This window comes from Manacus vitellinus, unplaced genomic scaffold (genome assembly GCF_001715985.3).
Source record: "Manacus vitellinus isolate BGI_N305 unplaced genomic scaffold, ASM171598v3 scaffold_16_pilon, whole genome shotgun sequence".
NCBI classification, from domain to species: domain Eukaryota; kingdom Metazoa; phylum Chordata; class Aves; order Passeriformes; family Pipridae; genus Manacus; species Manacus vitellinus.
Window position 1 is genome coordinate 10,063,000 of NW_021939189.1, and position 27,889 is coordinate 10,090,888.

At 39.6% G+C, this 27,889-nt stretch overlaps 1 protein-coding gene across 4 annotated transcripts; it reads right to left on the reverse strand.

The window, feature by feature from the left end:
* Positions 1 to 20,143: 20,143 nt before the first annotated feature.
* RAMAC (RNA guanine-7 methyltransferase activating subunit) lies at positions 20,144 to 23,498 on the reverse strand. Of its 4 annotated transcripts, none has more exons than XM_018069874.1 (4): positions 23,356 to 23,498; positions 22,734 to 23,008; positions 22,181 to 22,355; positions 20,144 to 20,604 (listed from the first exon to the last, which is right to left on the reverse strand). In XM_018069874.1, exons 3-4 carry the CDS (start codon positions 22,345 to 22,347, stop codon positions 20,415 to 20,417), a joined length of 357 nt encoding a protein of 118 aa, XP_017925363.1. In that variant the 5' UTR covers positions 22,348 to 22,355; positions 22,734 to 23,008; positions 23,356 to 23,498; the 3' UTR covers positions 20,144 to 20,414. The 4 variants fall into 4 exon arrangements, with proteins under 4 accessions (XP_017925363.1, XP_029814698.1, XP_008923658.1 ...); XM_029958838.1 differs by having other exon boundaries at positions 22,891 to 23,008; positions 23,356 to 23,497; XM_008925410.2 differs by lacking the exon at positions 22,734 to 23,008.
* Positions 23,499 to 27,889: the final 4,391 nt, after the last annotated feature.

Here is a 27,889-nt window from a genome sequence, read left to right on the forward strand (position 1 = left end):
TAGCACGGCTCTCTGAGCAGGCTGATTTAACACGCGGTTTTTGTGGATGTAACCGTGCTTTTTGTTGTGTTAGTTGATGCCGGAGGAAAAACACTGCATCAGGAGGAGCTTAGAAGGTGCCCAACTGAGAAATCTTATACTTATGGCTGCACTGCTGTACGGTCTGAAGGATTGACTGCTTTTAGTGTCAGAAGTTTATCTTTGATTGTTCTGGCCAACAGTTTAAGGGAATTTATGCAGTGTGAAGATGTCATTCCCTGCTAATCTATACGTTTATTTGGTTTTGAATTAAAATGCGTTGGAAGGCATTTTTAGGAAAAAAAAGATGTTTTGAATATCTCACACGTAAAATGCTTGAAATATTTGTTGTAGATGTGACAGCTGAGGCAGTAGGTGTAGCTATTGCTGCACCCCCGTCGGAAGGGGAGGCAAATGCAGAGCTGTGTCGCTACCTCTCTAAGGTGCTAGAAGTGAAGAAGAGTGACGTTGTTTTAGAGAAGGTACTTCCTTTTCTTCGTTTCAGTTTTTCCTACTGCAGTTGAAATTCAGGATTTTGAAACTTACACATTTAGGTACAGTCTGAAAGACACTTTATAAAGTGTCTCCAAGTTCAGTCTGAAAGACACTTTATAAAGGTTTTTAGTTGACTTAATGGCATGATTCATTGAGAATAAACCTAGCACAGGAAGAATTGTTTCTGCATTCTTCAAAGATTCTCTTGTTTTCATGTGAAATGCAGTTCACAAAATTTCTGCTTCAGAGAGAATTTGGATTTTATTAACAACTTTTCACTCTTTTTTAAAAAATAGCTTCTGTGAAAGTTATTTGAGTTAAAATTTTCTGACATTTAACTGTCAGCAAGAGCATATATAAGCACTTGGGTTACAGCTGGGCCACAAAAGTTTGTCTGTTTAGAATTTACATGTCTTGACTTTGGCAAGTGGAAACTTTGTTTTATTTATTGCACTGAATAAATAATTTCTTTTATTAATTCATTGTACTTAAAGTCAGTCTTTCCAGCCATTTTCATTTATCGTTTATGAGCATACGGGCGCAATAAAAATAAAACCCACCTTTTTTTATCTGGTAGTTTAATGTTGCAGTCACAGAAGTCTTTTAATGGATAGTGGTAAATGGCCATGTGATCAATGAATTGAGCACTGTGTTGCCAGAAGGTAGAGATGCAAAGACTTGAGTCTTCTTTTTCTTGAATCATGGGCAAACTGCTTCAGTTGTTCATCAACATTTTATAAATATCACCCTTTTCCTACCTTCAAGGGTGGTTCTCTGAAAGATGTTTTTTTGTGTGTTTGTCTAAACCAGGGTGGTAAATCACGTGACAAAGTGGTGAAGATTTCGGTATCAATGACACCAGATGAGATTTTAGAAAAACTGAAAAAAGAAGCTTCAAGTTGACCTAAAACAAGAGGAGGAAATGGGACAATGCATCTTGGTAAATGGACTGATACTCTTTCTTATATAATGTAGTGCTGTTGAGAGTGTGGGTAATGACTACAGAAAAATATTTCTTCCTCCCTTCCTCCTTTGTGCATATAGCTCCTGTATAGTTGAAGTTTTTTGTGTAGGTTTGATTAGAAAAACTTGTCTTTCCTGAGGCTCAGTATCCACTTCTGTCACTACAAACTTTCTTCAGCTCTGGAGAGTTTCCTGTTGGTAAGATTTGTCCTCTTTCCTGGTCTCTAAACAAGTGGTTTAGAAAACTTGTTTCTTGGTGAAACAAACTTTGGTTAACAAAGTGAAAGGCTTGGAGTGACAGGCTTCCATGTGAAAAGTGGTACAAAAGGATGAGTCTGGATGGTAAAGACCTTAGAAGAATGTCCTGTTTGGTATCTTGTGGCAGGTACTGTGTGCAGCTTTGCACTGTGGGCACTTATGGGCATCTAAAATAAATGTATTTGAAGCCAATGCACTGCTGTTGATCACACAGGCAAGCTAAAAGCAGAATCTCCTGAACAACTGAAACAAACCTAGAAGTTTTCAGTATGAAAAACCAATGCAGAACCCAGTAATGGCACACCTGGTGTCACTTTGCAATAGTCTGTAATTAGTTCTCTTAAAAGTAGAGATACGATCATATATATATATGTATATTTGCCAATTGTATGTCAAGTATAATGACTTTTTAATAAAAGGAGGGAAAATATTATTAAACTTTGTTTTGTGTTTGTATTTTTAACAAAAAAAATTGTTTCCTGGAAGTCATTTATGTTACTCTTAAATGTGGCTTTTTTAGAATTTTTCCTTGGTTTAAAAACAAGTCGTATTCCAACCCCTAGAGGACTGAGTGGAGTCATCTGTAGAGTGGAACAAGAAGCCTGAAACAAAATGGGCAACTATACTTCAGTCTCAGGGCTAGTGAGAAGAAGGCTGGACTTCTCTCTTTATCATGCTTCAGAGGTCAGAGTAAGATTTAATTGGTATTTCCCAAAAACGTATGTGATATCACACGTGTCTCTGGTAGGAGTTTTCTTTTTCATCTGCATCATTGCTGATGTCTGAAATTGTCCTGTCTTTATCCTGTGGTGGCCATATTAAAAAAATGTATATAAATGTAATACCTAAAGTAAAAAATACAAACAATTTTTAAGGTCTGCTTAAGGTTTCTCCTGGAAAACAATGCTGTCAATACACAAGTTACAACTAAATTTCTTTACCAGCTGCACGCAGTGCAGACTTCATCGCTCATAATTTAGCTTTTCACAGACAAAAATCTTTTGCTTTAGGAAATTCTTTCTGCTTCCTGTTATCCTAAATATGGCAACAGTTGTTTTTGGAGTTAGAGATCTGGTGTTTGTCAAGATGACAGCTCCTTCAAGGCGACTTATTTTAGAGATGTAATGAAAAATGTTACTTTCTTGTTTGGAGAACTGAGTCTAAATTCTGAATGTTGTTTGCTTAATGTTTTGCACCTGGGCTCCTTATTTTCTCAGGCATTTGGGCAGCCATATATTGCCTCAGTTGTCTTTCCTTACTCATCTTTTCCATCTGCTGATTTCATTTTGCTGTTCCATCAGTTTTGGTTCACAGCTTTTGCTGTTACACCTGCTCTTGTCCAGCAGAGGGGAACCGTGTCTTGCAGAAAAATTAAGGCAAAACAAACCAAAACGAAGTGTTCCTGGTTTGTTGCTGTTGTTTTTTTCTAATTTCCTACACTTAAAAAACAGCAATAAAAAGACTGAGGAATTCTGCGTTTATTATATTTGGAGTTGGATGCTACAACAGCCATTATACAGATTTCTTTGGAAGTTAATACCATGTGTTACATTACATGTATTGTATACTCTATTGAAATAATGTATTACACTTGCCCGTGGCTTTAGACACAGACTGAGGGAGGAGCTGGGTGGGCAGGTGCAGTCTCTGAAGTACCTTAGTCTTCAGTTATGATTATCTACAGTAGCCAGTTTAATCTTTCAGTTCCCTCTCTATATTGTCAACACATTCTGCCTAGCCTTTGCTAACTTTTGCTTTGGAGGCTTCACCTTTCCTAAACACCTTCAACTGGAATTCTGTGTCTGTGTTTCCTAATCAGTGAAAGCTTGAAAAGTAGTAGTGTGACAAATAAAGCCTTTACGTGCTGGGAACGGAGAATTTTATTAAATAAGAGTAACCAAAAGTATTTTAGAAGGGTAGTATAAATAACACTGGGGTGTTGCCATATATAATATCTGAGAGCCTCTTCTATCAATGTCTTTCATGCAGTCTTCCAGTTATATCCCTAGTATCTTAACTGTGGATATATGTATCCTGTTGAAATGCCTGGGAGGCAGGAACTGCTGGTCCATGGTATATCAACAGTGAGGTAGAGAAGAGTTAAGAAACTTGTGTGAACAGGTCAAAGCCAAATCTGTGATTTATGCCTCCCTCAAATCTTGCCTTGAAATCCTTACCTGTCAACTGTCTCTTCATGAACATAGTGAAATGTCTTTCATTCTGTTGAGAAAATTGTGGTAGCACATATCCCTTACTCCAGCAGAGTATGTTTTTAAGAGAGCAGAGCTATGTGATATTGTAAGAAGCTTTGTCCAAGAATTTCAAAACACTTTTCAAACCCTGGCTCAAAATAAACTCTTATTTCTAGACCAATTTAAAAACATTGTGGTGCCAGTTGCTACCCTCCTTTTACTTCTTGGTCCTTGCTTTATCCATGTGCATTAAGCTGCATGATTACTCAACTACTTGAAATTCTACTATTGACTCAAGCACTATCCTCTTTCCCTAATGCATGGTCTGACCAATTTCAGTAAAATCTATCTAATGGTGATTTAATATCTTGCTGCTTGCAGACCTAGGCAGTCAGTAGATTTTTTTAAAATATAATTAAGTTGTTTAACATTAGCAAAATAGAAGTTATCTGAATAAATTCCATGCCAGTCTTATGGCAGAAGGTTCTTAGTCTTTCATCCACTCAGTTACATTTATTTTCTAAAATCCAGCTTTGAAAGTATATGGCTTTACTGCAGTACTTTAATATGCTAATTAAGGGTATTTAATTATACCCTCTGAAACTGGCCTCTTTGCTCTTTTACTTACAATCCACTCCATTTACCATCTGCAGCGCATTCCTATCCCTCCTTTTAGTCCCAAGTGTTTCTAAATCCCCATTTCTTCAGGTATCATCTGTCTAAATAATCCTGGATAATTGACAACTTTGTCAATAACTGGCAGCAGCAATTTAGCAGAAAGCACAGTTGTAATATCTTCCTTCTTTCAGCTTCCAGGAAGACAGATACACCTGATGTTCCCGCTCAGCACTTCACATCTCACTGTTTCCTGTCTCACTGTGTTTATTTGCATGTGTAAAACTTGAATCAGCTGAGTTTAATTTTTTTTTTTTTGCTTCAACCTACTGTATTCTCCTCTTAATGTTTTTAGTCTTTATCTAGGGAGGATGATTCATTGCCATATTGACTATTATAAAAATAAGCTCCCCTGTCTCCTTTGGGCAACACAGTGCTTTACCCACATGTAAAACCTGTCCTGGTTATTATTCTGTAGGAAGGGGCTGCACTTGGGGCAAGGTGCTGTTAATATAACTGAGGCACAATAAACAGTCAAACAACTGCTGAAGAAATTAAATACTTGCCTGAAAGGAGGAGTGTGCTACTTCTCTGAGGTACTGGGAATTAATTTCTTCCTGGTCCTTTATAAGCTTTTCAAGTAATTGTTACTGAGCCAGAAGAATTTACTTTCATTTATAAATGCAGCATTTATTTGATCCTGCATTGTTTCAAGAGCTGAGGAAGTTGGAGTGATGAAGTAGTCCACCATACCATCTTACTACAGCCTGAGGGTAAGTTTTTGAAATGTTGTTTAAATAACATTTTGAGTTTTCAAATATGAAGCATGGCTGGTGGAAAGGAAAATATATTGAGTATCAATTTAGCAGTTGGTCAGTACAGAAATGTGCTGTAAAGAGAGCAGTTAACTATAGACCCAAGGAAAAAAAAAGAACAACAGAGGCTCAAAGCCTCATGTCATGCTGCTCAGATAAAGCAGTTGTTTCCCTTAAGAGAATAACTGGAGTTACAAACTGTAATTCTGGCGTGATTGTCAGTAAGTTGCCTTTTTTCTAACATGTAGTAGGTGTGCAGTGCACGTGGGAGGGGCTGCAGCATGCTGTTCCTTTGGCCAGGTTTTGTTGCTGTAATGCTTTGCAAACCAGGATGCATTGAGGCATAATTTATAACAAATTTCAGAGCTCCCAATGCATTTGAGAACATACATGGTACCCAGCTGTCTGACAGGGGCATTGCTACGTTGAATTTTATAAAACAAGCTACTTCTATGGAACCATTTTTGGTTTTTAGCAGTGCTACTTTCCATAGCTTGTCTTAAAAAATCTACAAAGTTTTTTGCTTCTCTTCCAATGTTCAGGTCTGTGGGGTTACATTGTATAGTGATATCAGCATGCACCTTCCTGCCACATTTGGGTCCTGGGTTCCTATGCCCTCTTGCTGCCTCTCATGTTCAGTTCTGCTGCTGTTGTTTCAGGGAAGTGCCCTCCAGCAGGATCAGGCTCCCTGGGGTTGTTTCTACTCTTTATTTGTCACGTCAGCGTTGATGCTGACTCTTATCTCCTCAATGCCACTGCATTTCTTTTTCTGTGTTTCAGGCCTGACAGCTCTTGGAGATGCATTCATTGTGCAAGGAGGGCAAAGACCTCGTGATACAATCTCTGCAATCAGAGGGCAAACCTGTCCCTTCCAGTGAGGCCCTGTAGCAGCTCTGTGTAGCCTCCTGGCATGTGCCCTTTAATGGAACATCTCCTTTTGTCTTCAGTAAATCTGATAGCAATCAGGCAGCACATATGTGAGGTCATGTTCCTGCTATGAGGAAAGATTGCTGTTAGCTACTGGGATACACTTCTGAAGAGACAGTTTTCTTCAGTTTCTTAACTGCCTTTTTACAATGGAAGTGCAAACTGTTACTAATAAACCTCATAGTTTATGGGTTTGGGGGAGATTTTTTCTTTTTGTTCGAAAAACTCGATTAAGCTCATCACTGGCTGAATATAAATGCTAATACATAGAGGGAACCAGCCAGCCAAATTGCACTTGGCTAATTTCACTTAATGAGAATGTCTGATTCTGTTCAGTTGCTTTCTTGCTGAGTTCAAATTCAGCTGCTAAAGCAGACCCAGGAGCTTTTTGTTAAATATTTTTAAAAGATGATCAGCTTATAATGATGTTTTCAAAGTGTGTGACTTCTGTTTGCTGTGATTGATGTCACATACCAGCTAGAATAAATTTTTTTCTTTATTTAATACCATGCCAGGCAATATTTCTGGCAGAAGATACATGTGAAAAGAGAACATCTGAAAACACTAATTTGACTATATCTGTTGTTAAATTGTGGATGCAAGGCAAGGCCTGTCTTTCAGAAGCCAAATACCAGTATATGTAAAAGCAGAGATGTAAGATGTAATTAAAGACAACTTTCAGTAGTCTGAAAAATATATGAATCCTAAATATGCAAAAATAAGTAATGGCAGTCTGTCAGAAGAGGGGTTGGTGCACGTTACACACCTAAAGATAAAAAGAATGTGTAATACCAGAGCTTGCCACAAGCCTTTCTGCCAGTTTAATGAGGTTGCCATTGCAAAGCTGAATGTACTTTTTTTTTCCTCTTGATTTTGCTGTAAGGGAGGCCTCCACAAGAAACAGAAGATTTTCTGTGCCACTCTTCATGTCACAAGGCTGTGAAGAAAAGTTCCACTAGAGCATGTTTTATGAAAAATGGTGTTTAACAACCTTTTCTATAGAAAACCTTTGATTTCTGAGCTGTGTATAATTTCTGCTCACTTCAGTCTTTTGGTCTTTTTACCTGGAGAGGAATTTAGTGAAGTGCTCCAAGTTTTACACACTAGGACTTATAAACTTAAATAAACAACTCCTGTTAATTTATTTTCAGGCCTTAGCTGTTTTCAGGCTGGGTTTTAGGCTTTACCCTATGGTTATCCAGTGTGAGGTACCTTGATTAAATTCTCAGAAGAAACAGACCTCGTTTGTTTGATTCCTGGTTTTGCATAATAAGGGAACTACTCAAATCCAAAAATAAAGAAAATAAAACATGGGGAGCAGGAGGGGAGAGAAAGGGAACAATTTTGTTAATCAAAGGTTAATTTATTGGACTAGGAGCAGATTTGCTTGGCTTCTTGGAAGTATTTGCTGCATGTCCTTCTAAGCTCTGCTGGGAAGGACGATGTGCAGAATAGAGGGTGTGATAGACTCTAGATGTTTTATGGTACCTGCTCTGCTGTTTAGCACTCAAGTCAGAATGGGGAAAAAACTGTTAGGTTTTCACAGACTGTAAATCTAATAATTTGCAATATAACTTTCACAGTTATTTTTTACTTGCAATCTGTGAATCTAGGTGGGAAAATTATATTACCTGTGGCCCTCTTGGTGTGACTCCTGAGCTCTTAAATGCCAATCTGAAATTTTCTGGAAGGAAAGATTGATCTTCTGAAATTATAGGTTCATGTGAGGGTCATAAATGCATAATGTGGAAAGAGCATCAATTGATGTGCTTGGTGTTGGGTTAAAATACAAATTCAGATGGAATGGTTGGTGAGCCACTTGTAAGTATTTCATCTATTCTGCCTTCCTGTCTCATTTAAGTAAATTAATTCTACAAAGGCAGCCACATCTTGCCAGCATTTTTTCGTTTTGGTGACTGAACTATTACCTCTCACAGCAGGGCAGGACTAACACTTTGTAATTGCTGTGAGAGGCTGGCACATCTCTTTAATGTCAGAGTCAGCCAACTGCAGCTCCCAGGGTCTTGTCTTATCTGCAGAGCTGTGTCCAAAGTATTGTGAGATCTCCCACAGGTTTCCATTATGCTGAATTGGCAGCCCTGGGAGCCCAACCTCCAGCCTTTGGCAGCAGGAGGAGCTGCTGCCAGAAATGCTCATTCAGGTTGGTGGATACGGTGGGTTGGCTCTGAAGGGGAAGAGAACTGTGGACTGTATTAAAAATTGTGCCAAAATATGAGACATGTTCTTCTATTTCTGTGTCAGAAAAAAAAGCATTAAGACTCTAATTAAAGACAAATTTGAACTTGGAGAAATTCATACCCATCATTGGCACCTTTCATCTCTGAATTTCAGACCTAGCCCCTCTGCTATATGAATTTTCACTGCTGCAAAAGTACAAATACCAAAAGAGGGTGATAATTCATGGTTTAAATGAAATCACTTGGAAATGCTTTAAATTAGGTCTTCTGATTAGCTGCCTCACTGGATAGTGTAGTATGTGAGAGAGTAAATCAAGCACTTATTTTCCTTTGCTTTGCTGTCTGTGAACAGCATTGAGCAGAAGAGACAACCATCTATCTGTCTTCCAAATTATATGCTTTCTTCACAAAGGAGCCTTTGGTCTACTGCTACATGCCTGTTCAGTTTTAGGGGATAAATACAGCTCACAGTTTTAGAGGATAAATAAATCTGTGACTTCTTATTTGCAACAAAAAAGTGTGACTGGAGAGAGGGTTGGCACAAGAGAATAAGCTATCAAGACTGTTGTGAATGTTGGAGTGGCAGCAAGGAGATGGCTGCATTTAAGGATTTTAGAGAAGAACTTGTCCTAAATAATAAGGTTTGAGCCAACTGTAGAGAATAGGACTGCTGGTTATCTTATAAGTCTTATATTATCTTATATGTATATATGTATCCAGTTTTCTGAAGGACAGAACCTTTTTGAAAGAAAAACGTCAGACTTCTAAAGTAAGCAAATAAGAGCAGATAAACTAGGTATAGCAACCTGTTTGTTTTATCCCTTTCCCCCATTTTTTTCTGTTTGTAATAACTTATAAATTCTCATTCTAGATTAGATGTGGTTTCTTGGAGATGCACATTCCTCTGTTCCTCTGGTAAAGCTCAAAGTCTCTTGTTGTCACTGTAATACAAATAATAATAAGAACATAATCAAGGTTGTATTTGTTTTGTGATTATTCTGAACACTAGAGACTAACAGTAATTATAATACCATTAAATAGTAATGGAAAAAGATTTAAAAGTAGATCATGAGACTCCTGAAAGGAGGCGAAAATCTTGCTCCCTTTTCTTCACTGCTGCAGGCATTGCATTCCCCTCTTTTATGGCAAAAAGAGGAACCTAAAGTGTTTTCCAAAATGCCAGGGGTCAAGAGCACCATTTGAAGGACAGGTTTATGTGGGAGAAACTAACTAGGAACTAATTCAGTTTCAAAAATTAGTTTCCTTGTAATTTTAGTAGTGCATTTAGTAGTCAGAGATACTGCATTTAGTGCCCAGAGACAGGAATATAACTTTGAAGAAAGCAATGCTTCTGTATACCTCTATACCTCTCACCATGGGATCTGATTGCTTTATAAATCTATGCAACCAGTGTTATGACACTAATTTAAACTTTTTTGTGGTGTGCAGATGAGACAGCAGTATGTGATACAGCTCTATGGCCCAGACCTTTGTTCCATGACACAATACTCAGTCCCTACATCATGGTTTGTGTAAGGTGGTATTTACCTCCCCTCTTCTTTCATATGTGTTCACAGGGTAAAGCTCCTGTCATGTGCTTGAAACTTTGTGTAATCCAAGGGATAAGAACACTGTCCATCTGGAAGCCAGGTAATAGTACTGGTTGTGCTAAGACTTGGTGGCAGGGTTCCCCAGGGCCGGAGGTGTCTTTGTAGGTTCTGTGTTTTGCACATGAATAGACCAACTCCAAGGAGCCTTGCAGCAGCTGTGAGACCCTTGCCTTGCCCTTGCTTTGGGATGGGTATGTCTTAGGGAAAAACAGTTTTCATTTGTGTAGTTTAGTCTGTCTACTTTGTCTTATGTGAGCCACAAAGTCTACATTGGGCCCTGATTATACAGTGTCTCTGTGGCTGTTGCAGTGTTTACAGTGTTCATTTGTGAGGGAGAGATGATATACATGACCCTGGTTAATGATCCTCTGACATGCAGTGCTTGCAGTCCAAATTGGAAGACAGCATCCAAAGAGGAGGATAGGCTATGCATGATAATATGCATGATAAATACCTCTCCCACTGCTGTTAGAAAAGGCTCATCACAAGTGTGAAAAATGCAATTTCATTTTCCTTCAGCTTCTCAATTTCCTGTTAATACCTTTCACAGAGGAAAAAATGTTTTTGTCAAAATCATTATCATTTAAAGCCATATAAATTTGAAAGCTCTTAGAAGGCTACAAATGTGAATTAAAATACCCATTTAAATTGTTCCTTAAGTATACTGTCTTTGGTTTATTCCTTTCTTTCCTTTTGTGTATAGTGAAGTTTCCTGACAAAGAGCCAATGAAGAAGATTTATAAACTGAGTTTACTATAATCACATTCTGGCCTGTATCAGTATTCAGGATGTATTGCTTATCTTAACCTGAAGTGATGTGCTAATTTGACTTGGAAATGGAGTAAGATGTGGACACAAAGTAAACAATTGTCTGAATTAAATAAAATCATAACTACAGATCAGTGATTCCTCTATAGCGTTTTGCTACCTAAAACAGAAGGCCTTGCTGTTACTGCATGGGAAGCTGCAGTTTATCAGCTGCTGGCAGATAATCAGCCCTGTTCCCAAACTGTGCACTCTCCAGCTTTGCCTGCAGGCCGGCAATGTCACGGGGACACACAGGGCACTGCCAGCCTTGGCAGCAGCAGACCCAGCGTGGCCCTTCCCCACCCCGGTTGTGATGCAGATGTTACATGCACGAAATCCTTCATGCATTGTAACATTTGTTTAGATTCTCAGCACGTGCAGTGGACTGACTGCTCCTATATATTTACATCTGTTGTGCTCACAGAAAAAAATGTGGTTTATTTAGCAGCTTATTCCACAGGAATTTAAGTAAATTCTATGCTTTGTTTTCCTGGTTTTCAAGTCTGTAGTGTTCTCTACCCCATCTATGTTAACCCAGACAATGTCTAGTGAGGTGGCAATGATTTTTAATACCTACAGTAATTTTCTATTTTTAATAAGCTCCTCTCAGCTGTTGAAGCTGAGACACTCTTGTGTGGTTCCCTGAGACTGCCATATTAAACTCCACTTGCCTCCTGCAGACGATAGTAGGAGTGTTCAGGGGAGATTTTGGTAGATGCTGTAAGGATCCTGGACTCTCCTGAGCTCAGCTGGGATCTCTGAATAGGCTACTTTTATTCCAAGTGGTGCAGACAAAAATACTATAAGGTCACTGCCACATGCTGTTCCACAATAAAACTGTCCCAAAATAACCAATCCATACCTGATGCTAAACAGTGTAGAGGAAGAATAGCTTCCCATTAAGAAAGAAGGAATTGGCAATGAGCTCTAGAGGTTCAGAGAATAGCTTTCAGAGGGAAGTGTGGAAAATCTGTCCCTCAATTCACCTAAAATTGGACTGGGCAAATGACCACAAGCCCAACTACAAATGTTCTGTGTATGGAGGCATCCCAACAGGTAGAATGAAAGAGGATGGTGATGGACAGGGAGTAAAGAATTTTTCATTTTGATAAGACACTATTTTAAAACCATGCTCAATTTTTGAGCAAGATGCAGATATTTGATGTGGTTTTACCTCAGGATTGACATTTTGGTTGTCTTGATGCTCACTTTGGGAATAATCAAAAATTAGTTGACCTTCACTTGTTAAGATTACCTTTCCTTTTTCTGTGTGTTACAATTCTTAGTGTTTTGTAGCAATCCTTAAAGTTGCTATACTAGTAGCAGAAAATGTGAAGAGCCTGAGAAGCTTTTCTGAGGCATGTCTTGGTTACAGACGTGTTTCTGCCTTTTAAACCATTGTATGGGAGGTGTGATCTAAAGAGACAGAAAGTAACAGTCAGAAGCCATTGACCAGCCCATGTCCTGTAGCACTGCTGTGTGCCATATGCATGTGCAGCAAAAGTGGAGTTGAGCCAGAGAACAGCTGAGTATGTGGACAGCTTTGAATCCAAAGTCACAGCGGGACCTGCTGGGATGTCTAGGATCCTCCCCCAGAGCATTAATGAGAAATAGATGCCATATGGAGGAATTCTCTTGCCAACGGGCTGTGATGCCATCTTTGTCTTCCAGTTCTCATCAATTACAAATGGCTTTTAAATAGATTTGTATTTTATCTTCAGTCAGATGATTTCATCCTCTCAGCTACTAAGGACACTGAACTTTCAGTAGACTCCTCTAGAACAAGATTTTTTTATTCCTGATGAGGCATATTTGTTGCAATGGCTGCTCTATCACTCTTCTCTTCCCTTTTCCTGCATCCCCTCTTCCATGACAACTGACCCATCCACTCCTTCCCTCAGCACTGTATTTTCTTTTCTTTTGCTGTAGATGCAAAGAACAACTTTACCTTTTATGTTTTTTGAAACTCAGATGTTTAACTATGTAATTCTAGTTGTTCGCATTAACATTTTTGCATCAACTTCTTTCTTTTTTTAAAAAAGCAAGCACTGTAATACTTACAAGACTGGAATTTTGCTCACCCTTGCAGTGATAGTATGGTGTGTGCGAGAATGTTTATAAAATCAATTAAATATACATGAATAGCACATTCAATACAGTAACTGTCACAAGTTTTATTGATGTGGAATCCAGTCTGCATAGATTGCCCTCTCATTTTTAATTCACCTCTATAAAATTCAGTGTTAACTATCAAATTGGATTACACATACCTCTTAGCTATGATGAGACTTTATGCCACTTAAATTTTTTAAGGTCTTTTCTACTACACCCGTAGCATTAGAATCACTTCTTTTTTAGTGTAGGTCTTGCTTTGAGAGCTTCCTAGGCCACAGAATCCCATACATATATGCTATATATAACTATGGAGTGACATAAAGACAGTGTTTAAATCAAGTCACTGTTTTCATAGTATCTTTGGGTTTAGTAAAAAAAAATATTTAAAAATCAGCAAACAATTTAATTTGCTCACCAGAATGTTTCTAATGCATTGTGCTGGGGCATCAGACCCCAGCTGAGATTTATAAACCATACCTATGCTTTTAGCCCCTGCCTGGTAGGTTTTGTAGCCAAAATGCAGAGCACAGAGGAGGAAAACAGGGCAGACGACCACAGTTTTACAGATGGAAACTGAGACACAAAAGCATTAAATGTGATTTGTAGCTGAGCATGTAACACACATGTCTGGTTCTATTTTTGAAAACATCCTTTTCGCTTTCTTTTTAGTTCAGAAAGCATGACTGGAACCGTGGCAAAATTGTCTTTTTAGAATTTTAAAGTAGCTTTAAAAGGTCTTGTCTTCAGAAGTGCTCAAGAATATGACGAACTAGTAAAACAGATATATCTGACATAAGCAACCTGGTGCCTGGATAGGAAGGAGAGAGTAAAAGCAGAGTAAAAAAAAATTTTTAGGTCAGTAGTAAGAATATGTCTAATGCAGGTGTGAAATAAGATTAGGCTGACCTTTTATTACCTGGCACTAAATCCATTTTGTCTCTAGAAACTAAAATCCTACTGGTGAGGTCTAAAGAGGTTCTTCAATTGGATTTACCCAGACTGCAGGATATGTGATAAATAGCGATTTGTTTATTGTCCCTTGCATCTGTCCACCTTACTTAAGGACTTAAACTCTGCCAGTGTAATGAGCCAGCTGCTTAACTGCTTCCAGATTCTGTATTCTGCAGGCTTGTTCTGTGATGGGAGGTCCCTGGAGTCTGTGGAGGAAGGAATTTGTCTTTTTTATTTATATTTTTTTTTTAATTTTTGCTTTTGTTTCCCTCCCCCCAGGCTGTGCTGTGGCCATAAAGTCAATTGATGGCCAACAGTCAAATCTTAACACTTACTCTCCTCTGCAGAATATATGAGGAAGTAGCCATGAAACACTCCTTTAGCTCAGCCATGCTCCTTCCCTTCACTGCCTGGGCTGTACAATGTACCCTTCCACTCCCATCTTCTCTTAGAACGTAAGAAAAATAAAATTGATTCTTCTGATGGAAGCATCTTCTGAGCTGCAGGGATGGAAAAATAGGATTTGCCTATGTTGGCAATTTAAGGTAAAGCTTCTTTACATTCTTACAGGAGTTTAGCTGTAGCTGGGGTTTAGAGGAGCAGATGGGTACCCCAGCCTTGATGTTCCATCAGCTTCCTTCAGAGTGGGTGTCCCAAGTGTGTGGCTTGTAACTGAGTAATATGAGCTTGACCTGAGAAGAATGTGTGTCCCCACAGAGCTCTTGCACTAAACTGATCTAAGCTCCAGAGGTTTGCTATGCTGTATTTAAATGCTCATACCATTAAAACCACTGAAGCAATATTCTTAAACATACTTTGGTTTATATCTCAGTGGGACTTTTAAATCAAGAGGACATGATGACTGAAAACCAGGGCTTTGCTATGGAAAAAATAATTTTCTTGTTGTGTAAAAAGAATATGTAGTTATTTGGGGCTGGTTGTTTTTGGCAGTTATTACTGTTTATTTTTCTTGAGCACATTTTCAATAGAAAAATGTATCATTTCAAGCATTTGTTCAGAAATAAACTTCAGACAGGACTTTGGACAAAAAGCATTCACTCTCTGATCATGCTAAACCTGGCCAAAAGCTGTATGAAACATCTTACAGTGTGCTTGGGCTTTTAACCTTTATCTTGACAGTACTGATTATAATCTTAAGTAATTTATGTGGATATATAAATGCCAGATTGTCTTTCCTTACATGGAACAAGAGCATTGAAAAAGCTTAGTCTCTTAATCACTTTTTAACATGTAACATGTCTCAGTTTGAAGATTCTGCTTAAATTCTTGAAGAATATTTTTTTCATGGATGAGGTTGAGCCTTCATTATTTTTGTAGTTGTATAACAAATAACTACATTATTTTCCTGACTTGAAAACTCATCTCTTGAATAGATAAGTTTTTTTTTCTTCAAACAGTGAACAGGAGCAGCTTTGATCCTTGCTATTGAGACATCTTTTATTAATGAAGCAAAGTTTGAATTATACAATATGCAACAACAACAAAAAAATGACAATAGAAGGCAGACCATACTGGTGGAGTCATCCAGCTGTTGAAATATGATTTGAAAAAAAAAAAAAGGTCTCTTGTGTTAGGATAAAGACAACAGTAATTTGTTTTTGTGCTAGTCACAAATAACACAGAAGGTAAGCATTGATATGATTTACCCTGTTGTGTGTTTTATTAGAGTTGGAGTAAAACATAGTTATTAGCAACTTCCACCATCTTTTGTAATAGATTTGCATTTTAACAGGGCACAGTACTTGGAAAGTCAGGGGTGAGCTCCGTAGAAGTAACTTTGGCATTGCTGTTTCACACAAGCAAATGAGGACTGACAACCACTAAGTGCAATCCAGGCTTTCTGAAGAAAAATATAGGCCATGGTAAACACAAAAATACATTCCAGCCTGCAGGGCCTAATAAAAAAATAAGCCTCTTGAGAGGCAAAATCATTGTGCACCACCACAGTACGGTTGCCATCAGCTCTCCTGGCAGTGCTGGAGCCGCTGGATTCAGTTTTGATCTCCTGATTTGCCTCCGTGTGTCTCGAATCAAGCTGCATTTTTCCTAGGTGCTTTCAGGGAAACCTGATCTGCCCTATAATCTTGCTTAGCTCCTGGGCATTAGAGTATCAGCACTGTGCATAATTCAAGCAGGGTTATGCAGCTCTCTTCTAACATACAGGGACAAGGGGACAGATTACAGTAATTTCTCCTGATTGGCAAATGAAAGGCAAGGGAGATGCAGTTTTGTTAAATTGCTCCCAAGGCAGTCAGTAGCTGCTGTAGGGAGCAGTCCTGTTTTCCCTTCCTTCGTGCTTCATGTTCCTACCTACCCTTTTGTTTTTCAGAGTTAGAGAAGATATGACTGCACAATTGGGCCAGCCAGCAAAATTCCCCAGAGTTGTGTAATTCAGAGATTTTTGTTTTCCCTAAGGAATAGAGCTGGTGGCAGGTAAAATCTTCCATTTAATTTAATACAAAAAGCTTTTTCCTTGCATCTCAGTATAAGAAGCAAATGTGGACATGTTTCTTGGTTAAGCAGAATATTTATTAGCAAATTGTATGAGTTTAAATATATTCAAATAAATAACTCCCACAATATATTAAAATATATTTAAACATAGATTAAATATCTTTCTTGTTCTAGGAGTTGAATGTTGATTATATTTATATCGCAAATTACATCTGTCATGTAATGACATGGAGTGCTGCCATGGATGGCTACAAGCTCTTCAGAAGGGATAGGCAAGGTAGGAGAGGTGGCTCTATATGTTAGAGAGTCTCTTGACTGTAGAACTTAAAGTCAGTAATGATAAGGTTGAGTGCCTGTGGATCAGAATCGTTTGTCTTCCCAGTCTGAAATCTCTACTAGAGAGCTTCTTGAAAGTAGATCAGTTCTAACTAATCTTTCGAAGCACATCTGCACATTTCTATTCCCAGCTGCAGACTGGATAAAATAAAGATTGAATAGCATTGAAAACCTGTAAAACTGGATCTCACAAATCAATCACACTAAGATTTATTTTTTTTTTTACTGTGCACTTTCTTTTACCTTCAAGTATCTAGGGGCTTAGCTGTGGTTTGAAAGCCTTTAGCATTTTTTCAAATGCTAGTTAAGAAATTGTATGGGAGGTATTGAATTTTCTTAGTTGTTTGCCACAGCACCTGTAATTTATCATGATTATTCTTCAGTATCAATTAACAATCCATGCAAAATTGCTATATGTGTTCAGGAATGGATTTAGAACTGCTGCAAAGCCTTATTCATAACTTTATGTTAACACTCTTGGTAATGTGGCAGTCATTTTTTAGTACATAACCCTTATCTTTGTTTTATTCATGATAATAATGATGTCTGAGCAAATGTCAGATGGAAGAGATCTCTTAAAGTCAGATTCCAGATTTAATGTTTACCCTGCAATCTCCAGCATAGTTAAAGCAAACAGTTTCTGTAGTGTTTGAAATTGCAAATGTTAAAGTTACTCAGCTGCAGTTTTGTCATCTGTAACACACTGTGATGCACAAACCATAACTGCAGGCAACACTTAACTGGTTTTATTTAGCTTGGACTTTATCATAAATACTAATTCATTGAAGTGGAAACTGAGGTAATATATCTTGAATTCTATTTACCTTTCTGTCTGGTGCAAGACATGCCTTTATTTAGCAATGTGCTCTTTTCCCCTCCCTACATCCCCTGAAATTAGACTCTTGCCATAATTGTTCCAAGGAGAAGTTTTGTAAATAATACAGGCCCTTAAAGTTGAATTGAGAGCTCTACTGGTAAGGCAGATGGAGTCAAGAATGTAAAAATGCAAGCTGGGAAGCTGCACTGGCCTGTCTCTCTCCTAGTCTCATAGTCAAGAAACTCAGAATAAGACAGCTGAGACTGTAAAATGTGTGATTGTAATTCATAACTTCCACCTAGACCAGCCTGATCTATCTGCTTCTACAGCTCAGCCACAACATTGTAGATAGGATTTACCATTTTCTGGAATACTACACCACCCTCCATTTTTTGGAATGCTTAGCTGCACATCCCTGGAGGAGTGCTTCACCATGCCATCATGAACATGGGCTGAGAGAGCTGGGGATGTTCAACCAGGACGAGAAGCAGGGGAGACCTTATAGCACCTTCCAGTACCTAAGGGGGCTACAGGAGAGCTGGAGAGGGACTTTAACAATGACATGTAGTGACAGGACAAGGAGTAATGGCTTCACACTGAAAGAGGGCAGCTTTAGACAGTATTAGGAAGAAATTCTTTACTGTGAGGGTGGTGAGACACTGGCACAGGTTGCTCAGAGAAGTTGTGGGTTCCCCATCCCTGGAAGTGTTCAAGGCCAGGTTGGATGGGGCTTTGAGCAACCTGGGATAGTGGAAGGTGTCCCTGCCCATGGCAGAGGGCTGGAACTAGTTGATCTTTAAGGTCCCTTCCAACACAAACCATTCTAGGACTCTTCATTCACTAGCTGAAAAATAATAAAAATAATATAAAATAGCTGTTGGGCTTGAGGAAAGGCAACAGATGAAACAGAATGTGTTCCTTCTGCTAGGTTTTATTTCAACCTGAGATGCTACTCCAGATGGTAAGGAAGAACATCCTGGCACAGCCTGACTTCCGTGGCATAGCTGGCAGTGTCAGGCTCTTTGCAGAAAGACATGCACTCCCTTCTTGGAGTCAGGAGGATTTGGCACTTCGTGTGATTCTGCATTAAAAGGGGAATTCCACTGTACCAACTTGCAGGTTCTCCACAGTGCACAGGTAAGAACTTAGCATGATTTTGTATCTCCCTTTGTAAAGGCTCTGCTATATTAATGAGGGTTAAAAAAAGTGCATTTCATCCAGTAGAACTCCTTAAAGGAAAAACAAACCTCTCGTGAAAAGATTTCTAACTGAATTCGAGGCAAGTACTTCAGGGAGTAGCATATTAAAACAGTGTTATATCAAAAAGCACCTGCTTAGGTAGGTGAAGACACTTGTGTCAGCTTTTGTATCACACACCATGTAGAAGCTACATACAGTGAGTGTTTCTAAGATCAAGAGTAAACACTCTTTAGCTCTTAAAAGCATCTGATGAGCTGGGGGACTGTGCTTTTGACTTCTATACTTTGTCTTTAAATCAAGATGCACTAATTTGTGCTCCTTATCACATAATGCCATGACTTTTACAGCAGTCAGCAGGGATGAGTCTGTTTCTGTACAGCAGCTGAAGAAAATGTCAAGTAGAAAGACATGCACTGCTCTCCTGATACAAATTAGCTTATCACGTAAATGGGGAAATAGACAACTCTGACCCTATTATAGCAGAATGTAAGATAGTGGATTAACACTCCAGACTTCTAATTAATCACAGTGTGTCTCATCCTCCTGATTGCAGCTGAGTAGGCCATTCTTCTACATTAAACCCACAGCTGCCCAGTATTAACACTTATCTGTCAGTACAGCCCCTTGTGCAGCTGTTGGCCAAGGTGACAATGTTACAATCCTGCATGGTTGAAAAATAGGTTTCAGAAATATTCAGACACATCCTTACATGTGAACTATACCTTTATTGTGTGAATAGTTAAAAAAAAAAACATTAATCTTAAATTCTAAGAAGTGAATAACACTCTGCTCTGCTTATGCTATTTTCTCATGCAGGTAAAAGTACAGAGCAGTACTGATCGTGGTTCTTCTATAACATGCACAAAGTATTTTATACAAACTACAGTATCGTCAATTTTTACAGGTTTACTAAAATGGGAATTCCAAAATGTGTCATGTACATACCAAACTTATTTAAGATCACACAGATTAATCTGATACCACTTCTGAGGTAAACTTATATATCACTGAACTGCTAAAACAAGAAGAACCATATTTAACTACTTATTTTTATTCCAACTTCCAAGACCACGTTTTAAGAGGAATTCTGCAAAGGAATTGAAGCCATTGAGTAAACAGACACTATGCTGACCCCAGAAAATATATCTGTAATAGGATCTCTCTTCTCAGTTTTAAGGCATGTGAAACCAAACTATTCTCACCATCAAAAGCCAAACTAAGAATTTCTCTCCACAGAAAGACACGGTATGTTATTTTCAAAAAGAACTATCTTAAGGCAATGTGCCATTACTACAGGCTGCACACAAACCACAGCTATCCTCCCCTGTTTTGTTTTCTAAAATCTGACAGAAATCTCAGTGGTGGAACAAAAGGTGTGTACTAGTACATATTCAGACAAAAGGACGAGATAGAAATTTAATCTAAAATCTACAGACTCTAAACAAACTCTGTATAATACGCTTTTATTATTTGTAACAGGCATTCCCTTTTTCATTTCACACTACAGAGAAACAGCAACGGACTGATTCTTCAGTTATCTGTAAAACTGTGGAAAAATAAAAAAACTGAAAGCTAACTGAATTTATTACATAGCATTACTGGACTTTCAATCCCCAGGTACATCAGTAGGGATGGTAACGAGGTCCTGGGTTGTAGGAGTTGTAGCCGTATTGTCCGTAGTGGGATGAGCCGTATTGTCCTTGTCTGTGCTGCTGGTAGTTATTACCCCAACCTCTTTCTGGCCTCTGATTAGATCTGTAGTCACCTTGCCAGTTGTACCTGTCCCCTCTGAAATATCTGCCATCTTGAAACCTGCAATGAAAAGAAATATAGAGTTTTGACATAAATTGTGAAGTTTTAAAGAGATGAACGATAATGAACTCTTATATTTTACAGTTTTCATTAAAACCGTCATGTAAATGGTAATACACTCAAATACTTATCTATGACAAATTCATGAAAACACATCTACATTCATCTGAGATCAGTCATGAATTTCTTACTTAATACCCTGTTTGCTAAGGACAGTCTGTTTCCTAATACAAAGTACTCACAAGCATTAGGTGAACTGCTGCAAGTTTGAACAGAGACTCAGACCATATATGTAAAATCAACCAGGAGGTCCATCTGTAGATGTATCAAAGCCACGTTCCATCCAGTACCTTCATGGTTGAAAGCTTTACCAAAGCAGGCTTAAGTACAACAAGCACAGAGATCTGCACATTCCCTAAGATACGTGCGACCGCTAAAACACCACCACCACAGTCTCCTGCAGATTTCCATACTCAAGACACTGTACCTTCTCAGTGGTACTTAGCCCTTGTTCAGTCTAAATTTTGGCTTTTCAACTGTATCTCAATTCCTATCAACACTTGAGCTGGCCCACAGTTGTTTTGTTTGCAAATGGTGTGATGTACACAAACGTTTGCATAAGGACAACTTTATGGCCACAGTGTAGATGTAAGAGTTCAAAGAGCCACAGAGTTTTCTAAGAATATTTCCTTAAACAATCACCTTTTTCTAGTCACCTTCTTTTTAACATAATCTGATTCTGTGTTTAACTTAATTAGAAGCTTCTAAGGTGAGAAAAAGTTAAAATGTTGTCCTCCTTTTCTTCAGATAAGGCACAAATCCTATTTAGATATTGAGCTAAGAAGTCTTCCCAATTGTTAGATGGGCTGAATTTAACTACTTTATATTAAAGGCTGGTGTTAATATTACCACATGTACTATATGCTGTAATTGTTGTTTTTCAGTCGCTCACACGTCAGATGTAACTGTGCAAAATTCAATAAAAAGCTGTGATTACATCCTGAATAAATAATTCAAAGTATTTTGCTTTGGCAGGTAACATTGTACTTGCTAGACAGATTGGATGATCGATTTTACAGTTGTTTTTACTAGATAAAAGAATCACAGGCTAATCTTACAAAGTACAGCAAATATTTAGGTTATAAATTAAATGTTTATCTGTTGCTAGCTGTCCAGAATTCACACTATTAGCTTGTTCCTTTGCACATTTTACTTCCAGTTATCATCCAAGAGAAGATAGTCTGCTTAGTTTTGCAGAACTCCCATCTTTCTCCTCTGGAAAAATGTTCCTGGCTGAGCAGTAACAAACCCCAGGGCAATGGGTTCAGTGGTTCCAGTTCATTCTTTACTGAAAATCAAATTATTTAGTACTTTAATACACAATGCAAAAATTTTGTCTATCAAAATATAAAACCTCAATACTTTTCAGAGAAGATTATTTCTCTTAAGCATAGTTGCCCGTGAAGTAACAAGATGCTTCTATTAACAGGACAGATTCCTAGATTTCTTCTGAAATAAATAATCATTTAACTATATACTCGTGAAACTACCAAGATTTTAAAAAAAAAATCAGTACCGATCTCTGTTTCTCTGGTTGCCACCAGATCTGTTTCTCCATTCTTCAACTATGGGAGGGGGGTCTGCAGGACGTTTCAGGTATTCTTGGTATTCTTTATCTTCTGATGTGAATCGATGAGCAAACATTGTTTCATAATTCGGGGGCATGTCAGCCAAGGAAGTCATTCTGAAAACTTTAAATGTGAACACGACAGAAGTGGCTTTAGCAATGTATGATGACTCTCATTGTAATAGCTACCAAAATCCACTTAATGAAAACAAAGGACAAAAAAGTTACATTTAGATTAACGCAGCTGCTGATTTTTGGGCAAACACCAGATATGATTCATAGAAAAAAGTATTTCTTCAGAACACACTCCACAACCACTCCTAATCCACTTTTGACAGGAAAAACATTACTACAATCAGCTTGAAAAGTTTGCTAAGGTAAGGTATCGTGGAAAGCCTACAAATACACATAGAAGGTTAGCAAAATAATTAGGTTTGCAATAATTTATGTCTAAATAACTTGATTCAGGGAAAGGACAGCACCTAAGAGGATGTGAAATTACCTCATAATATGCCTCTCTAATGCAATTTGTGTTTAAGGCCTTAGTTTCCCTATTTTTATATATGTGCATTTGCTCTTCGGACATTGGTGCTATCTGGTACTGGCCATCAGAAGAAATCTGGCCCTAATAGCAGACACACAGTGAGCTCTACGCCCACTGTTTTAACGACCCCAGGTAATTTAGAGTATTTAAAGCCTTTGCCTGTAGATTTCCTGATTAAGCTCTTCTGCTGTCTCCCAAAGATTTGCTGGCAGGACCGCTATTCACTTTGCAAACTGGGAGGAAAGGAAAGAAGGAAGGAAGGAAGGATGAAACTCTTTTCTCCTAGACCCCAGGAGGTAAAATATGTACCCTCACTGACCAAGCCCCGTTTTGGACTTCTTTCCACTGTACCCATGAGCAGCTCGAGTATAAGGTAAGTGAGGGGTTTACAGGGAATCAGCACCGCACTCCTGCGGACCGAACTGCCCTCTCGCCAGGACAGTGCAGGGGCTGCTGCCTCCAGACCCGTCTGCAGCCCCCCCTCCGCCAATGACGCAGCGCACACCTCCCTGCACCAGGTGTAGGAGTTATTCCTGCAGGATGCCCAGTGACTTCATCCTCTCTTCTGCCATGAGCTAACCTCGTTAGTTTTTATTACAAGTCATCTCCAAGGAATTTCGCTCCTCGAGTCTATCCCGGCTCGGGGTGCGGGGGTAGCGCTGCCCTGCGGACCCCCCGCTGCAGCTCCTCCCGAGCAGCGGGCGCTGCTCCCCGCACGGTTCGCGCTGTTGACATCACACCCATCCCGCGGGGGCCGGTAACGGGGACACCCGTCACCGTCCTCCCCCTCAGGCCAAGCACCGAGCAACGGAGCGGACTGGCTCCCTCAGGGGGGCTCCCGCCGGAGCCCCTTCCCCTCATCGGCAGCGCCGGGCAGAGCTGAGGGGCAGTGAGTGCGGCTGCCGCCCCTCCTTCCTCGTCCCCCACGGCCGCCCCCGCCATCACCCCCTCACCGCGCCAGCCGCCGGAGCCGCTCACAGATCCCGCCTCTTCCGGGCCGGGCCCCGCCGCTTCCCCCGGCCGGGCCCCGCCGTGCCCGGGGATGGGACGGGCCAGTCCGCCGAGTGAGGGTTTGGTACGAAGCGCGTTGGCGTAAATAGCGTTGAGGTTTCTGCGGCTCTTCTCTTCGCTGCCACGCAACGTTTTAAGGACGCGACACTTGAAATCACAAAATTAACTGGTTTGGAAAAGGCCTCTGAGATCATCGAGTCCAGCCTTTGACCCAACACCACCTTGTCTACCAGACCATGGCACCAAATGCCACATCCAGTCTCTTCTTAAACACCTCCGGGGACGGCGGCTCCACCACCTCCCTGGGCAGCCCATTCCGCATTCCAATGCCCAATCACTCTCTCTGTAAAGAAGTTCTTCCTAACGTCCAACCTAAACCTTCCCTGGTGTAGCTTAACACTGTGCTCTCGTCCTGCTGCAGGTTGCCAGGGAGAAAAGCCCGACCCGCATGTGGCTACAGCCTCCTTTCAGGGAGTTGTAGAGTGATGAGGTCTCCCCTGAGCCTGCTTTTCTCCAGGCTGAACAACCCCAGCTCCCTCAGCCCCTCCTCACAGGACTTGTGCTCCAGACCTTTCACCAGCCTTGTCACCCTTCTTTGGAAACTCTCCAGCACCTGAATGTTTGGATTTTAACCAAAAGGTGCGACTGAAAAGGGTGAAGTGAGCATGGTGCCTGCAGCTGTAACCCTGTGGCTGTCAATAATGGGATTTAAGTGTGTTTCTGGTATAAAAAACACCTTAGGGATGTGTTGACTGCTTCGAGGGGAAAGAAAGATGACATGAAGCCTTTTGGCAGCCAAATAGTTCCACATAAACCAAAATAATTCTGTGTTGGCACTGCTTCAGCAACACATTTACGCTCCTACCTGGTCCTGTAGATAGTGGTCATTCCTGTCACCTTTAATACAGGTGAAGTTATGTGTGAGCCTCAAAACTCCGTTGCTAAGCAAGGCCCTGTGCAGCTGAATGGCAAGATGTGGGGAATCACAGAATATGCCGAGTTGGAAGGGACCCACAAAGATCATCAAGTCCAACTCAGCCCTGCATGAGACCATTCCCAAGAGTCACACCATGTGCCTGAGAGCATAGTCCAATCGCTTCTTGAACTCTGTCAGGGTTGGCACTGTGACCACTTCCCTGAGGAGCCTGTTCCAACCACCCTCTGGGTGAAGGACCTCTTTCTAATAACCAACCTAAACGTCCCCTGACACAACTTCAGGACATTCCTTCGGGTCCTGTCACTGGTCACCACAGGGAAGAGATCAGTATCTGCCCCTCTTCTCCTCCTGAGGAAGTTGTAACTGCAATGAAGTCTCCCCTTAGCCTCCTCTTCTCCGGGCTGAACAGACCAAGTGCCCTCAGCTGCTCCTCACACAGCTTCCCCTCAAAGCCCTTCACCATTTTCGTTGCCCTCCTTTGGCTTAATATATTGCAGTGCCCAACACTGCCCCAATATTCCAGATGGAGAGCAGAGTGGGACAATCCCTTCCCTTGCCCAGCTGGCAATGCTTTGCCTGATGCTCCCCAGGACACAGTTGGCCCTCCTGGCTGCCAGTCCACTTCTGACTCATATTCAACTTGCCATTAACCAAGCTGTGCCTTCCCCTGTACTGCTGCCACCTGGGCTGTTACTGCTCATCTGTGAAGTGCCACAGTGGTTAAGAACAGCTCGCAGCCTAAAGGATCTGTGATACTGGGGGGCCGTGTGACCCCCACCTCGGAACAACTGGTGGCATCAAGACCTTCCTGTAGCAGAAATGGTGTCAGTGTCCCTGTTGCTTGTTTGCCTTGTTTCCACAGCACTGATGTCTTTTCAGTGCTGGCTAATTTCCACAACACTTAAGCCAATGATTTTTAAATGGTCTCTTGTGCTACATATGAGAAATGGATTTTTTATAGGACCCTTTCAGAAAGCAATGGTTTTTTACAAGCTCTGCTAGAGACTATCGCTTGCAGGCACTAGCAAAGCATAGAAACTGATAATCAAGTAGATCACTTGAAACAAAATACCCCAGCAACAGCAATAAAGGCATCCAATTCTCAAAAAATATTAGACCAAAATGAGTGCCCTTTGTTTGATATAAACAGAAATAATTACAATCTGCTCTCCTGTGTGACCTACAGCAGGAGTGTATTGTCACTTGCAGAATAGAAATGATGACCTCAATCCAAACAGCCTAATGCAAATATCTTAGCCTAGATAGCTAGTTCTAAACCAAACCAATTGTCATAGAGGCTGAAAAATATTATATTTTAGCTTAAGTTTTCCCCGTATAATCCCTGTTCTACCAACTGCCCTTTTGAAATGGGCAGAATTAAGTAGGATTTTATTTCTTCTCCAGACATGTTTCATTTTGATCACTGGATATTGTAGTTTTGGGTGTGTCTACTGAGGATTTCATGCATAAAATTAATGCGATGATCCTTAATAAAAGGAGACACTTTTTTGTTTTTGAAGCTCTAGTCTGCTATTTCATGGGTGACATTTTTCATTAAAAGACCAAACTTAATATTAAACTTTTAATTACAGACTCAAGTCATCCATACAGTTAATCATGTACAAAATCTAAGCATATATATAAGTTCTGTTGAAGGCACAGGCCTGCTGTAATGCTGTGAGCAGTGTATTTCACAAATTGCAGTTTTGCTGAGATGCTCTCATCAGCATATTCTACATAGAAAAACACTTGCAGGGAATGGCTAAATCAGAATGGCACATAATTATCTAAATAATATACATATACATGATGGTTGTGCTTTGTTTCTTTTTTCATTATGTGTCTTTACACCTTATATGGGTTACAGCATCAAGAAGGAGGTCATGATCCAACATCCTAAGCTTTCTCATAGATGTTGTACCAAAATTCAAACTGCATGTAAAAAAAACAAAGTGACAGATGATTTTTTTTTAGGGAATAAAGACACTCAAAAATTAATACTGTCATGGAGTAGAACTTTCAACACCCCATAAATGAATCACATAGCACATACCTACAGAGTAAGTGCCCAAATACTTGAAAGGTCGAGCTCCAAGTGCTGTCAAGACTGAGAACTTGATAATCCACTCTTACAATCTTTCTGCTCACTTCAAGGCTCTCTGGGAAATTAATGTGTTGTTTTTGTATGAAAACGATCTTGTAATCAACATCTCTGAAGTCTACTGTAGTGTAATAAAGCCTCAAAGGGTTTGCTTTTTTTTTCTGTGGATTTCATTATGTTAAATAACGTGCTGTTAGATGAAGTCATCTTCTGAATTTTAAACTAAGAGTTGTTCCTCTTAGCCTATCAAAAATTAATGTATTTTTGTAGAATGGATCTTCCTGACTGAACAAAGCAATATGTGCTAAAACTAGCAAAGTCTTGCTTGCCTTGAAACAATGGAAAATGCCAGTTCTTTTTATAACTGTTTAGCCTTGATAACTCATGCTGTTCTGTCACAGGACTTTGTATTTGATGTTTTACATGAATTCCCAGCTTCTGGACTCATGTGTTTTCATTATACTCAACTTTCATTTGAAAATTAATTTCTAGCCCTTGTTATTACAGACACTTATTGGGAAAAGAAGTAAGTCTGCTCTACAGGATAACCAACCTGTGCCAAGAAGCAAAAGGAAAACATTATTCAAGTTTTATTTGTTTAAAATCTTTTATCTTTTGCAATTTTCTGTTTCTTTAAGACTAGGTTCATTGCTCTATCTCAGTAGAGCTTGACAGCTGTGACATTTTTAATGAAAAGTCAGCATGTGTCTATCTCAGTAGCAGGAGAAAAGGAGAACTACATTTTTTTTTGTGCATTTCTATATCTTTAAACAGGAGGAATCCTTTTTCTTCAGTGTTAATATCTACCTTGAGAAATCAACTAAGGAACTAACATCACTTGTAATCTGGGCCTGTCTGATTGAGGGAATATTTGTCTGTAAACGAATAAGCAAAGAAACCTCCATAGATGGTTATGAATGCTCCTGGGGATTTTTAGTAATAAAGTAATATATCAGAAAATATTTTAGTGAAAATTTGTCTTCAAAACTCTGATTTTTTTCTTAGCTTGCTGAAGCTGCTCAGTGCTTTCCTGTCAGCCAATTTTCCTCTCCCCCCATTCTTTTC

What these genes read in the sequence shown, in the direction of transcription:
- RAMAC (XM_008925410.2), bottom strand. Translation starts at nt 22,347, where the DNA reads ATGACTTCCTTGGCTGACATGCCCCCGAATTATGAAACAATGTTTGCT. An exon ending in AACCAGAGAAACAGAGATCG is followed by an intron (nt 20,605 to 22,180) that starts GTACTGATTTTT and finishes TTTTCATTGCAG; the next exon opens with GTTTCAAGATGGCAGATATT.